General features: G+C 41.2%; 1 protein-coding gene across 3 annotated transcripts in view; it reads left to right on the plus strand.

The window, feature by feature from the left end:
- Nucleotides 1-6,926: 6,926 nt before the first annotated feature.
- Nucleotides 6,927-14,344, plus strand: part of LOC125721108 (rab11 family-interacting protein 5-like) — a 28,434-nt gene continuing 21,016 nt past the window's right edge. For 2 of the 3 annotated variants that reach the window (XM_048997039.1, XM_048997040.1), the window contains exon 1: nucleotides 6,927-7,619. In XM_048997039.1, coding sequence (XP_048852996.1) covers nucleotides 7,270-7,619 — 350 coding nt within the window. In that variant the 5' untranslated portion in view covers nucleotides 6,927-7,269. The remainder of the gene's footprint in view (nucleotides 7,620-14,344) is intronic. The other variant, XM_048997042.1, reaches the window with a different exon arrangement.

Consider the following 14,344-nt stretch of genomic DNA (forward strand, 5'->3'; position numbering starts at 1 on the left):
CAGGTGCGTTGCTGGGATACAGGGGAAGTATCCCTCCTCTGTCCCCTCGCGACCACATGTACCTCATTCATACACTACAACGTAGACACTCTCATTACTTACTCTCTCATGACACATACATTTAGGGCCTTGGGGGTGGGCACACAGAATGGCATCCAGAGGGCGGTCTGTTCATTCAGCCTTACCTCTGGTGCCAGGGCCCACATCTCAATTTTAAATTGCACACAGACATTGAGGGTTCTGGGGAGGGGGCGAGGTAACACCAGCTTTTGGTTGGCAGGGGGTGGTTGGCACTGTGCCCTTCCCCTGTTTTTAAAGCACTTTAGAACAACATGCACCAACACCACATCTGAGCGGGCGAAGGGGGGCATGGGGTCTTTTCACACCCCCATTCTCTGTTCGCCATTTGCAGCTGGGGGCTGAGAGGAAGAGCTGGCCGTCTGGTCGAGGTCTGGGCTGGTAGGCTTCTCAGCTGCTGCGGGGTCCAGGGTGGTCTTCTGGTCTCCATGCCAGAGGAAAAATAGGGGTCCACATAGAGTATATATGGGGAGTGAGAGTATGTGTACAGCGTTCATTTCTGTGTGTCTCTATGTTGGGTGAATGTGTAAATATTTGTTTATGTCTGCATGAGGGTGGGAACGTATGCTTGTGTATGTGTGTGTCTGTTTGTCTATACGCATGTGTCAGGTTGGGTCCTAGACTCCACCTGAAATAACATCTCGGACTCTATTCCCCCCGCTACACTCCCAGCCGGTGGAAGGGGCCCCCGGCCGCTAGTGCATTGGTGGTTCTGGATGTCCGGGAATGGATGCTCGGGTGGGTACTGGCTCACTCTTGCCGGTTGCCTGGCGGGGTCTGGCCCTCCTGGCTCTGTCGGGCCCCTGCTGGGGGGTAGGGGGGCCCTTGGATTTCTGGGCCCGGGGACCGGTCTACCCTGGTGGGGCCGGCTGCCGGCGGAGCCTGCAGGCTCGCCCCCACGGCCCGTTGGGGCTCCTGCACTGTGGCTGCCGGATGGCCTCCCTTCGGAGCTCTCCTCTGCCTTTTTCTGGGTGGGGGCTGCAATACTGCCTGCGGTGGTCCTCTGGGGGCTCTGTGGTGGATTGAAAAAAAATTAAGTTACAACATTCATTTCAAAGGGAAACATATGAAAGCATGTGAAATTAAACTGGTCCTACATAGACTTACAGTAAACATATGGTGAATGTACAACTCTGGCTCATTACTTGTACATATTGATATCTCCACTCCTTTACATAGTCCCTGTTCTTATCGAATGGCACTCAGTAGATTTGTTTCATGCTTAAATTGTTACATTTCAAGATCCTATCAATAGTTAATATACTGACTGAATGGATGCTGTTGAGTATTGTGTGGCCTGCAATTACAGCAGCCTGTATTTCCCATAATCGAATTGCAATTGAATGATCTCTGCTTCCCGCTCTTCTGTGATGATCTTGCTTCAGCCACCACCTGCAGGTCTTCATTAAATTCTGTGAATAAAAATATGATTACAGTGTGTACTGTAGCATACATATGCAAATACATCAAGTCAAAATCAAAAGAAACTCAAACCACTTAACCTAACTCCCTAACTAACCCAAATACACAGAAAAACAGTATAAAGATACAATGGCATCCATGTCCTACAGTCTAGGCGTGTTTTCCCATTTACTGGTGTTTTTGTATTTGCTGTTGTCTTTTTGTAGTTCCTGGCATGTTTTCATATTTGCTGTTGTGTTTCTGTATTTGCTGACGTGTTTTCTTATGTGCTGGTTTGTTTTTGTATTTGCTGGTGTGTTTTCATATTTGTTAGTGTGTTTTCATATTTGTTGGCAGGTTTTACTTTTCAGACTTTTCTTAAAGTGCAGACCAAACCAACTTTTGCATTATAGTGAGGGAAAGTAAGATTGTTTCCAACCATGTTAAGGAAAATTACCAAGATAAAAAATAACAACCATGTATGCAATTCAGAAATACTTTATCAAGTTTTCAAGAAAACATATTTTTCACAAATTATTCCAGCAGATTATTTATATGTTAAAGTGCCCTTTTGGACCCCCCTTAATCCTCGGGGAAAACTGACCTGGTTTCCCTCCGCTGCTGGCTACCCTGGGAGCAAGGCATGCTGGTATGTGAAGAATTCAATTTCTGCTACCCAACACAGCAATGTGACCCACAGGTGTCCCAGGTGACCCACAGGACCACCACAAAGTCCTGCAGATTCTGCAGAGGTTGGCATTGCCAATACGTCACAGCCCCCAAAGTCCCTGGCAAACCTTCTTCTCACTTCTCCTTTCCCTTGGTTGCTGCAGGGGGGTCAGGTTGAGCCAGGGGGCAATACGATGTGGATGATCCTTGTGCAGGACCACAACCTTTTTCTGCTCGCTACAGTCATTAGATGACATCAGAGAGGAGTTCCACGATCTCTGCTGCTCCCCTCCTGTGACTGTCCAACTTCAGATACTGAAATCCACACAAAAACACCATGACCCATTCTTACTCCTAACCAAGACTGCAGGTGCAGCCCACGGACTCTCTGAAGGCTTGACGACAGTTGCTGCCATCATCTCCCAGATCTTCTGCTCGGCCGCCTGACGCTTAGCGAGCATTAGCCAGTCTGGTTGCAGACGGATGGGCGGGGCTTCTCAAGTGTCGATGTGATTTTGGATAAGTGCGGTGGGGCTGTGTTGGAGTATGCTGACTCCCCCGGGTCCGTAGATGAGAAGAGATCACCCGGAGGCGTGGATGAGTTGTCAAATAACCTTTATTCCTGCAGATTGATCTGGGAATTCTGCAACGCGGCGTATCCCCCACAGAGTTCGACTTCCTTGTTGTCCATCTTTTGTCTTATAGCCCTTCTACAAGCAGCCCCCCCCCCTGTCTGTACTTTTCCACTTTCTGGAAATTTCGGCTCATCTGGTGCAACATGTTATTCTGTACGTTCCTAGTTCCTAGACTCTCAGGAGGACCCACTCCGCCGTGTGAGGCTTGCCAGTGCCCGCTGGTGACTGCCCCTCTTGGACCTGGGGGAGGAATCTGAAACGAGAACTTGTAATCCATCATAATATGCTTTGGCATTCCTGTCCCCCTTTTGTTCTGGCCCCCACTTCAGTCCCCTGTGGGGGCCAGGGCATCAACTGCCAAGATGTCCAAGTGCCCATCTACAAAGTTCTCAACTGGCAATGCTGCTCAGCATACAGGTCCAAGCTGCTGCACACCCACAGCTCCTGTGCACCATCTCCTCTGAGGATTTCTCTGTCACACATGTACATCACGGGCAGTCGGAACAGTTGGGGGCGACGTGGCCCCTTTCGCTGTAGTCTGCTGCCATGTTTACTGATTCCACAGCTAGCTGCCATCTTGCTGGAGGATCACCGCATCCTCGCCATAGTGGTGCATGTCTGCTGGTGATGTTATGTTTGGCAACAATCTAATTCTTTTCAACGACTTTCAAACAACCGAGTCATGCTTGCAAACTTTTCTTTTTTATCATTGTCCAAATATCATTGTCCACTCTCTTTTACTTGTGCACACTGCCGTACAGTTCACTCATCCGTCGCAGCATTTATACTGGTATAGTATCGGTATATTTTTCTCTATACAAGTACTGCTAATACTAGTCTGCGCATGTGAAATGAAATGATATTGTAGGAAGTCTGAGTCTGAATCTGATCAAAATATTACCCTATCATTATGCTAATGATTATTTCGTAAATAAACCCCAACTCCCTAAGGAAAAAAAAAACAAAAAGTCCTTAGAACGGCTCTTGTAAAGGAAAGGAGACACAAGATCCGGCTCCCTTCGAAGGGCTGTTATTCCCATCATTAGCTTCTGCTGGCATGTTGCCCCCAGGTGGAACAGCAATCAAAGCAATATATAAACATTGTATTTGACTACACTGGACTGATTCATTTTAAATAAAATTACACTGATCGAGATGAACAATTATACAAAGGTGATTTATTAGTTCAGTCGGCTAATTGTAACTATATATTTTTTGCTTCTTTGTGGCCATAATGTACATGACAAAAAATAATGACAGCCTGCTCAACGAAAACAGCCTGTTTTGGGGGACAGTGACATATATTCTGTAGTAAAAATTGACTGGATGGTTGAATGACATGGGCAAGACCCCAGCCCGAGTTGGATCCTGGCACTCATTCAGATGTTACTTTGACAAATACCACTGGCTTAAACATTGTTGCAGACCAAAGATCACCTCATCTTGGCAATGGGTATTCCCCACTGGCATTGCCCTCTTTTAGCGGGATAATACACCCTGCTACACTACAAAAATTGTTCAGGAATCGTTTGAGAAACATGAAAAAGAGCTCAAGGTGTTGATTCCCTGGATCTCAATGGGGTCAAGTATATGTGGGATGTACTGGAGATGCAAGTCTGATCCATGAAGGACCCACTTCGAAACGAACAGGACTTACAATATTTGCTGCTAACAACTTGGTACAAGATACCACAGGACACCTTCAGAGGTCTTATAGAGTCCATGCCTCGACGGGTCAGAGCTGTTTTGTCGGAACGAGGGGGGCCAACACAATCGGTGTATGTATAAGTAAGTATGTATGTGTATATACCATATACTATGCATATACCTCCAATTCTATTGGCTTTCTGGATGATAAACTGTCAGAACAACTGCAGGTGGATCCTGAAATGGTCACCCGCGTTCACCAGTGTAAGCTTGTGGAAAAAAAAACTTAATGAAGGGAACTTTAAAATGGATTTAGCTACAAAATGTGGACGCCATTCACATTAAACAGAGACAATCCAAACCTGGACAGTAGAACAAAGGTGAGATGAAAAAGAATATATTGCTTTTTTAGTCACTGTTAGCTCAGTAGATAATGATACGTCCTATGAGAGGAAAGCTATAGGAAAGAAGGCTTTCCAGACTTGGAGGAAACTACCAGAGTCTTATATGTACAAAGCCTTATACAGTATAACGCCAAGGGAAGTTCACAGCAATGTCAGGACAGATGACAAGAGCACAGTATTATATGATAATTTCCAAAATTATTAAGTGGGATAGTTAAATTGGATAGGGAGTGTAAAATTGAGCTCAAAGTAGATGCTAAGCCATTATTTCTCTCAGCACCCTGTCACATTCCAGTACCTCTATGCCTAAGGTTAAGCAGGTACTTGCATGCATGGAGGAGGTGGGCAGCAGACTGGTGTGGTGGCATGTTACCTCTAGCTATGGGAGGTATTTCCTACTAAAAAAGAAAATGATAATGATAAAATACTGTATTAGTTTTCAAAGTGTATGTGCAACGATCCTGCCAAAATTAAAAATAAAATAAAATTACACCATTTGTATTTTCATTTGAGCCAAGAAAAACTCCATCACTCACACAGCAGTGTATCAAAACTGGACTGGTTTGTCCAAGACCATTTGAATCATGGGGATCAGTTTTGGAAGTGTGTCCTTTAGTCTGATGAAACAAAACTGAAGTTTTGAATGGATGTGGCTTTGGTGGGGAAAAGAAAGACGAGATGATTTTTATAAATATCCGGTATCTTCTCCATGTTCATTTTTAGATTAATCTCAAGCCAAGAAATTACTGAACTGTTATTCCTCTTCTGTCAATTATGATTAAAATATAAACTTTACCCTAATGAGGAGTGATGTGTAGCACAACAGGTTAGAACCCTGTTGCAAGTTACCACTTTTTAACTCTCAGGTTAACAGATTAAGAGCCCCCCCCCCCCCCCCCCCCCCGCCCCCCCACCAATCTATCCAGGCTTCAGATAAAAGTGTCTCTTACATAAATAGCATCATTTCTAGTGTGAGATCACATACGGCATAATATGAGAAATTGCCATAAGAACGTCAGAGATTTATGAACGAGCGGAGGCCCATCAAGCTCATTTGGGGAGAACTTAACTAATAGCTCAGAGTTGTTAAAATCTTATATAGCTCCAATTTAAAGGAACCCAGGGTTTTAGCTTGCGCTACACTAGCAGGAAGACTGTTCATTACTCTGGTACACGCTGTGTAAAGAAGTGTTTCCTCAAATCCATTTTAAAATGTTCTCCTGCTAATTTCCACTGACTGTATGGCCACGGGTTCTAGTATTTAACCTGATATTGAAATAGCCATTTGGCTGAACAGCATCCAGAACTGTTAGAATCTTGTCCCATAAATCATGACATCAGACATATTGTTATTACCTCACTGTCATCTAGCCATTAAACATCTTGATCCACAGAGTACTAGACTTTCATGTCAATATTTGATTAACACCTATACACACCCATTGGGTAAGCACCTTAATAAATGGCTAATAGCACAGTCCATCTTTTGGGCTTTTCCAACAAACTTCAGGTTAAATGTCACTCCCTTTTCATTTTCACTCTAGATGTTTTCACTGTACAATTAAGACTTTTGTTATTTTGTTATAATAAATGGTGACAGGTATTTCTTTCAATAGTTATATTAAGTTTTATTTACTTTCCTATAATTACGTGACAATGCAGTATAGTAAAGAGGCTTTCTAAATTAGTTTACATACAATGATACATATAGCGATGAAACAACTTAAAAATGACATAAATCAAAGAAAATCTGGTGGGATTCCACCTATTGAGTTAAATATATCGCAGAATTCTATAAATATGTGATGTAATACCAATCGGTCGTACTTATTAAAATTTCCGGCAAGTTCCGCATGAAAAGATGCCTTTGAGTGCCTTATATCGTGAATTACACTATAATGTTTCTGGTCATGATGCAATACTTTTGAAACAGCTATGGAAATAAGCACAATAAAATGACTAAGGTTACTACGATTCGTTTGTGCTGTTATCATATCAGTCCTAATTTGTAATGATGAAACATCAGTAAACATCTTCAATATATATATATATATAGCGCCTAGAAAAAGCATGCGCACAAGTTTGAAGCTAACCGGGGAAATGGGTTCAGACGGCACTTCCTCGTCCCGTCAGGGGGATGAAAGTGACGTCGACGGCCGCTTCGGCTTCCCCAGCCATTCAGATGATCTTGGAGAAAATTCTGCAGAGGGACGGTCACCCAAGTAGTAGCGAAAACGCCCAGAGCAAACAAATTTAGGTGTCCAAGGGCTTCGTGATTAACAGGCAGGGTCTTCAGCATAGCATCGCGTGAAGAATAGCGGAGTGATGAATACACCATAATGCTGTGCTAGTGGTAAGCCGCAGGCAGAGCCACATTGCTGTTTCTCTTGTGCTTTTCCGGCTGATTTTCTGCACTTGCTGCAACGTTTCATGACATGTCGATTAATGAAGAGCTGAGATGGCTGCCAACTCATGTGCAGGTGACAGTCCTCCGAGCCAGGTGCTTGCGGGCCAAAGGCAAACACGGAACCAGCGACTCGTATAGTATCATTCAGCTGGGGAAAGAGAAGTTCTCCACTTGCGTGGTGGAGAAGAGCACCAGCCCAGAGTGGAAGGAAGAATGCACTTTCGAGCTGCTACCAGGGGTGCTAGATATGGATGGACGGAGCGGCGACCTGATCGTCACGGTGATGCACCGTGCACTAATGGGACTCGATGTGTTTCTCGGGCAAGCAGTCATCGCTTTAAATAAAGTCTTCCAAGATGGAATATGCATGCGAAACCAGTAGGTATTATTTTCTTTGTTCAATCTATTGCAGCGTTTGATGCAAGGGTACCATGGGGCTATGCAAATTGCCAGTATAGTGGCAGTCATTTCATACGTGCACACGCAGGCGCGCGCGCACAGTGCTTTCAGAATCGTGTGATCAGCTGCTTTTACCTAGTAAATTAATCGCAGAGAATGCAATTTCTTGTCAGAGGCCTGTCTAAATTATAAGTTAAGATAATATTATACTGCGTTCTCTCAACTCGACCGACCTAGTCGTGCAGCGGGTGAGAGTATGAGGAAACTTAATATCTGACATCTTTAAAGGAGAAAGTCGTCGCGTCATTCAGAGCAGCCCTTATCACGAATGTGTGCATATTATTATTAAACAATTATTATTACTTTTTGCTTGACATACGCATTCTGCGATCAGGTGATGTCCTTTAGAATTTGCTGACGTAGCTTAATAGGCAGGTTGCCATTTTATTTTTAAATGGCGCATCTCTAGTTTCAATTTAAGTTTGAATATTCTAAGTGTGGTTACTGTACTTAAAAGCGAGCTACACTTAAACGCCATATGGAATCAAATACTGTGTTGCGTGTCACTGAAGTCTATGAAACATACTGTACAGCTTATTATTACTTTTATTTGTGAGAAATACTGTATGCCATGCAGATTTGTAATAGAACTTAATGACATAGCATAGCAGCCAGGCATGCTGCCGAATGATTTTCCCACAAATAGAGGAACATTCTGCTGATACCAAAGTAACAGACCTATTGTAGTCTGCCTACTGTGACCAAAGCATATGTAAAGAGCTGAATACCTGTATTCAGTATTGAGGTCCAAGCAGGTTGAGGAACCTGTCTCCATTTTCCATTTTGAAGAAGAACAGGCATAGTTCACGCTGTGTGGTGATTCAATTTACAAACCAGATGTGATGTGACAAGAATCTGCTGTCTATTCATCAGATAATGTTTGATTGATAAGTGAAGTGATTATTTATCATTGGTGGCACACCACAACAAAATGTGTCCTCTGCATTTAACCCATATGTGACATAGCAGTGGACATCTAGTTCAGCACCCAGGGAGCAGCACCTCAGTGGTACCTTGCTGGTCGGGGATTTGAACCCACAACTGTACAATCACAACTGCACCTCCCTGACCATTAGGCCACTACTGCTTGCAATGGGTCCCACAATAAAACATCAAAGGCAGGAAAGTATCACAGATATTTTATTATTATTTTTTTTTGTCCAGCCATGTTTACTGCTGGAATACTAATACGATATGAGTTCTAATATCAATCATTAATCTTGGTCACTGTTTTGGTTTATTTAGTGTTAGAGTTACAGCCCAAGCAGGAACTGGGGGTAGCGAGGGTGTCACTGAAAAATATAGTTTTTTTGGCCTTTTTAGTAATTATTGCTATTCAAGGTCAAGTTTTAACTTGCACTTAGTGACATTTTGTAGCAGTACACTAATTCTGTATGACTTCAACATTATATAAAAGGTGTTAAAGTGATGTGCAATGGTAGGATAATTTTATTGGATTCAGACATGTTTTGCCTTTTCTAACCCAATATATACACTTATTCGCCACTTTATTAGGTACAACTTGCTCGTACTGGGTTGGGCCAACTATCGTCTTCAGAATTGCATGAATCCTTCATGGCATAGATTCAGCAGTGTGCTTGAAGCATTCCTCAGTGACTTTGGTCCATGTTGACATAGGGTCATAAAGGGATAGACATAGTCAGCAGCAGTACTCAAGTAGGCTGTGGCATTGGTATTAAGGGACCCAAAGTGTGTGAAGAAAATACCCCCATATCATTACAGCACCACAACTAGCCTGAAATGTTGATACAAGGCAGGATGGATCCATACAGGTTTACGCCAAATTCTGACCCGACCATCTGAATGCAGAAATCGAGACTCATTGGACCAGGCAATGTTTTTCCAGTCTTGCATCGTTGCATTTTGGTGAGCAAGTGCCCACTGTAGCCTCAGTTTCCTGTTCTTAGCTGACAGGAGTTGCACCTAGTGTGGTCTTCTGCTGTATCCCAAGGTTTGACGTGTTGACAAGAGATGCGCTTGTGCAAATCTTAATTGTAATTGTGGTTATTTGAGTTACTGGCATCAACAGCCACACCAGTCGCTTATATCACCTTTATCCCCAGTTCTGGTGTTTGATGTGAACATTAACTGAAGCGCCTGGCCTGTATTTGCAAAATTGTATACATTGTGCTGCTGCTATATAACTGGCTGCTTAGATATTTGCTTTATCGATCCAGAAAGCAGTTGAAAAGGTGTCCCTAACAGTGACCAGTGAGAGTACAGTATGATCCTGATGGAGTGTTAGTATATTATAGCCAGGGTTGGGGAAGGTCCTTTTAAATGGCAGCTTTTTAAGCTACAAGCTACTTATGATTAAAAGTAGCTAAGCTACAGCCAACCTACTATTTTAATATCGTAATTAGCTACACTGCAAGCTAAAGAGAAAAAGTAGCTAAGTACATCTATTTCATCCGGTAATACTTAATATTTATGCTGTAGGATACTCTCAAAGCGGGGCGGCATGGTGGTGCAGTGGTTAACACTGTTGCCTCACACCTCTAGGACCCGAGTTCGAGTCTCCGCCTGGGTCACACGTGTGCGGAGTTTGCATGTTCTCCCCATGTCGTCGTGGGGTTTCCTCCAGGTACTCCGGTTTCCCCCCACAGTCCAATGACATGCTGAGGCTAATTGGAGTTACAAAATTACACAAAGGAGTGCATGTGTGAGTGTGCCCTGCAACAGGCTGGGTTGTTTCCTGCCTCATGCCCATTGCTTCTGGGTTAGGCTCCAGACCCCCCACGACCCATGAGCAGTTTGGAAAATGGATGGATGGATGGATACTCTCAAAGCAAATTAATAAAAAAATATGAAACATGATGTTAAAAGTTGAAACTAAAATCCATTTTTTAACAATGTAATGTCAAATCATAATTAACCCTCATAAAAGTTTCTGTATTCGGTGTAAACCAAGAATATTTTACAATTTCTGTGTGAAAATTAAAAGGGTTACAACAAAAAAATAGATTGTAATAATCTGTCCAAGAACTGAAGCGCTCCTATGCATTGTAATGAAAGTGTCTAAAGTATTATCTAAAGTATTGTTTGCCATGAAGTATTTTTCAACCCTTAACATCTATCCCCAGAGTATTCAAGCAAAAACACCAATCAGAAACACCTGGTAGCTGAAATTTTTTTTCTGGCTTTATTATTGCTTGACAAATGACAAATAAATATATACATAACATAAGTTTCATAAAGTCTGACTGAGCTTATAAAAAACAGAAAGAAAACTAACTGCTCATCGTGGACATAAAACCGCAATCTGTTCTAACTGACTGGTTCTAAGTCAGCCCTTTATTTTATATGGAAAATTGATCATATGTAGGCATATAGTATATTGTATAATAAAACAATATCACCTTTAAGTCATATCGTTTGGAATTTTTAACCTCTATCACCATTTTCTTAGTTCATTATTGTTATAAACTTTTTATCACCAGTTTTGGACTGGAACAGTCGTAAAGCCAATCGATCATGAATCGCCATGGTCACAAGCTGAGAATGACCTGTATTTTTTCTTTTACTTAGCAGTGTTACCACACTACATCACTATTTATATGTTAAGAAAAAAGTTACCGGAAAAGCTACAGCGTTTTAAAAGTAGCTGCACTACTGGTATGCTACTGAAAAATGTAGTTAAGTTAGTAGCATTGCTAATTGTAGTTAGCTACTCCCCAACACTGACTATAGCATCCTATGAAAGACAGAAGTCCAACCTCATTCTCTTCATAAGTGCCAGATTAGACTTCCTGCATTTTGTTATACTATATTGTTGACAATAATTTCTTAAATACAGACTTCCCTTTTTTCCAGTTTTTGTTCATTTATCTTCAGGAATGACAAAGTATATTATACATTATATCCTATGTTAGTATATATTATATTTATTTAATAGACACCCCACCTTTGGCAAACTGATTAAACAGAAGCAGATAAGCATTGCTGGTCCTAGCCTTTTTCAGCCACTGTCAGCAGCAGTATTTACTAATCATGTGTAAAGTCACATTAGAAATACTACAGAAAACTGTTGACTTAACTAGAAGCTCGCGAAATGTGTAGTACTGAAAACGATAATAATCCACATACTGTACTGTATGGCTCAATACAATATTTATTCAGTGCAAAATTAGATGAGAAGTTAACACAGAATAAGTTGAACAATTTAGCGAATAAACGATGAGTGAACAAACGATTGAGCATTACAAAAAATGAAGTGCGAATAAAACTATTAATATTTCAAGATGAGCAGATAAATCAAAAGAAATCCTTTGTATAAAAGTGTACATTTAATTGGAACTAGCTTACATACACAAAATATTTAGATAATGTTAGAATAGATCAAAGCTTCAACAAGTTTCTCTTGAGACCTGCCTGCTCTGCCCGAGTTTCCCTTCTGACCTGCCCCAGGTCCTTCACAGGTCCTCTTCATTTTTACTCTAAAACTTTGGATGCAAAGTCTTGTGTAACTTCATTGTTAATACTGATGATAGCCAATCCATGTAGTCATTCCTACGCCATTATGGACCATAAATAAGTTTTAATTAGCTTGAGCTTTGGAAAGCTCTGTTCATGTGATGCCGCGATCACAGTGAGAGTACTGGAAATGTGTTGAGCTACCCTCAGATTCAGATAAAGGTCATTTTGATAAATTCAAGAGCTCTAATGAGCTCATCTCTGGGTGTGGGAGTTTTGGATGACTTTGGATTTCAATTACTAAGTCACCCTAGTCCACATGTGACACTCCTCCACAAGTTAAAGTTTTCACCCAAAGCTCACACTGATCTTTCAAATTTCAAAACAACTCCAAATTTCTCTCTTATATCTCTAAAGGGCCAGAATCTGTCCTCTACAGACTGGATGGCACAGTCCACAAGACTGCCAAAAAGTTAAATAATGTGTATAAATGGTTTTCTGCACCAGTGGTCCTAATTAGCATTTTTCTCTGTGAAAGTCTGCATTATCAGTCTTTATCCAAAACATGAAACCTGCATAGGTCATGTTTCTTAGAGGAAAACACCTTTTCATTTTAAATAAAACCAAAACCTGAAATAAAGTACTTGATTACACTTGAAAAATATGTCAGTCAATCAAAACAAACAAATAATTGATATTCATACTCCATATGTGCCAATTAAAAACAAAAGTCAACCTTACTCAGTCCAGATAGAGTCCGTGATGTAATGTGTCTATTTTGACGATCTAACATAAAGCGCATCTAACATTCATGGGTGTGTCTAAATCTATTTCACTATCTTGACGGTGGAAAAACCACATTTTGAATCCCTCTATCTATCACTCTTAGGTATTTCTTCATGTACTGATTGTCTGCATGTATTCCAATGACTCCTGCCTTGTGCTTTATGCTGCCTGGGATAGGCTTTAGGCTCCTGGAATAGGTGGATGAATGGATGGATTAGTGGATGTATGACAGGCAGCATACCAAAGGAAATAGACATATTGCTAAGTCCCTTCTGTTTGTAAATATGCTTCGGCGTATGGCTCAGTGGGCTAAGCCTCTGTGCCTGTGACTGGAAGGTCGCTGCTTCAAGCCTGGCCTTAGCAGGTCTGTGGGTCCTTGAGCGAGGCCCTTAACCCCCAGCTCCCTGAGTGCCTCAACGGGGGGCTGCCCCTTGTAGCCAGCTTGCTTTCACCTACAGAGAGTAAGATGGGGGAGGTGAAGGAGAATTTTACCACAGGGATCAATAAAGTAACAGTTATTATTAATAAATTGCTGCTAAATATGTGCTTCAACCACATAATATTTTGGATGTTTTTATAACAGTTGTTCTTATAAATTGCAATATTTTTGTGAATATTATTTAAAATCCTAATTAATAGGATTCACAATGTTTTTCTTACTAGTATGATTTTTCTTCTTTCATGTATTCTAATGTAATAGGAAATTTATTACGCTGAGCTGAACAACAGCAGGCACGTAAAACAAAAAAAATACATACATACGACTTATCAAACTATACCAGCTTATGCATTTTTCCCAGTGGGGATTTTTTGTGCATCTGTGGAACTGATAAGTATGTTCTCCATTAAGCCATGAAAGACTAGTTTCAACTTTACCCTGAGAGAGTGGCTGCCATCTGTTCTAAGCTACAGTCTTTCAGTAAAGATATTTTACTTATATTATCATCTAAACCTCATTATCATAGTACAGCTGATATCTACTGAAGTAAATTAATTAGAAGAGAAGCTACAATAAAACAGTTGAAAGAACTCTGACATTTTACACTACCAGATTTTTACACCACTAACTTTTGTGGAACATTATGAATTCTTCCATTTTTAAAAATGAGATGAGTAACTTAACATTTTGTAAATTTTGGAGAGGTAGCATAATTTTTTGTTACAAACATTACATCTTTTCAAATTCTATGTGTATCCATTCAGCTTATAAGTCAAAGATGGAAAAAATGCCAGGTCTCATTATAATAAAGGCTGAAACCTCTTTTTACAGGGTCAAAAGGTTTACTGTGTTAGGTGAGCTAAACACCATGTGATTGTTACATTTAGGCTTGGTGGCTCCAGCACCACGGTAACAGCTAACCTCCTCAGAATACCATTCTTCATTTTATTGCACTACAGTAAATGGTAAACAAAAAACATTCAGT

This window comes from Brienomyrus brachyistius, unplaced genomic scaffold, assembly GCF_023856365.1.
Source record: "Brienomyrus brachyistius isolate T26 unplaced genomic scaffold, BBRACH_0.4 scaffold32, whole genome shotgun sequence".
NCBI classification, from domain to species: Eukaryota; Metazoa; Chordata; class Actinopteri; order Osteoglossiformes; family Mormyridae; genus Brienomyrus; species Brienomyrus brachyistius.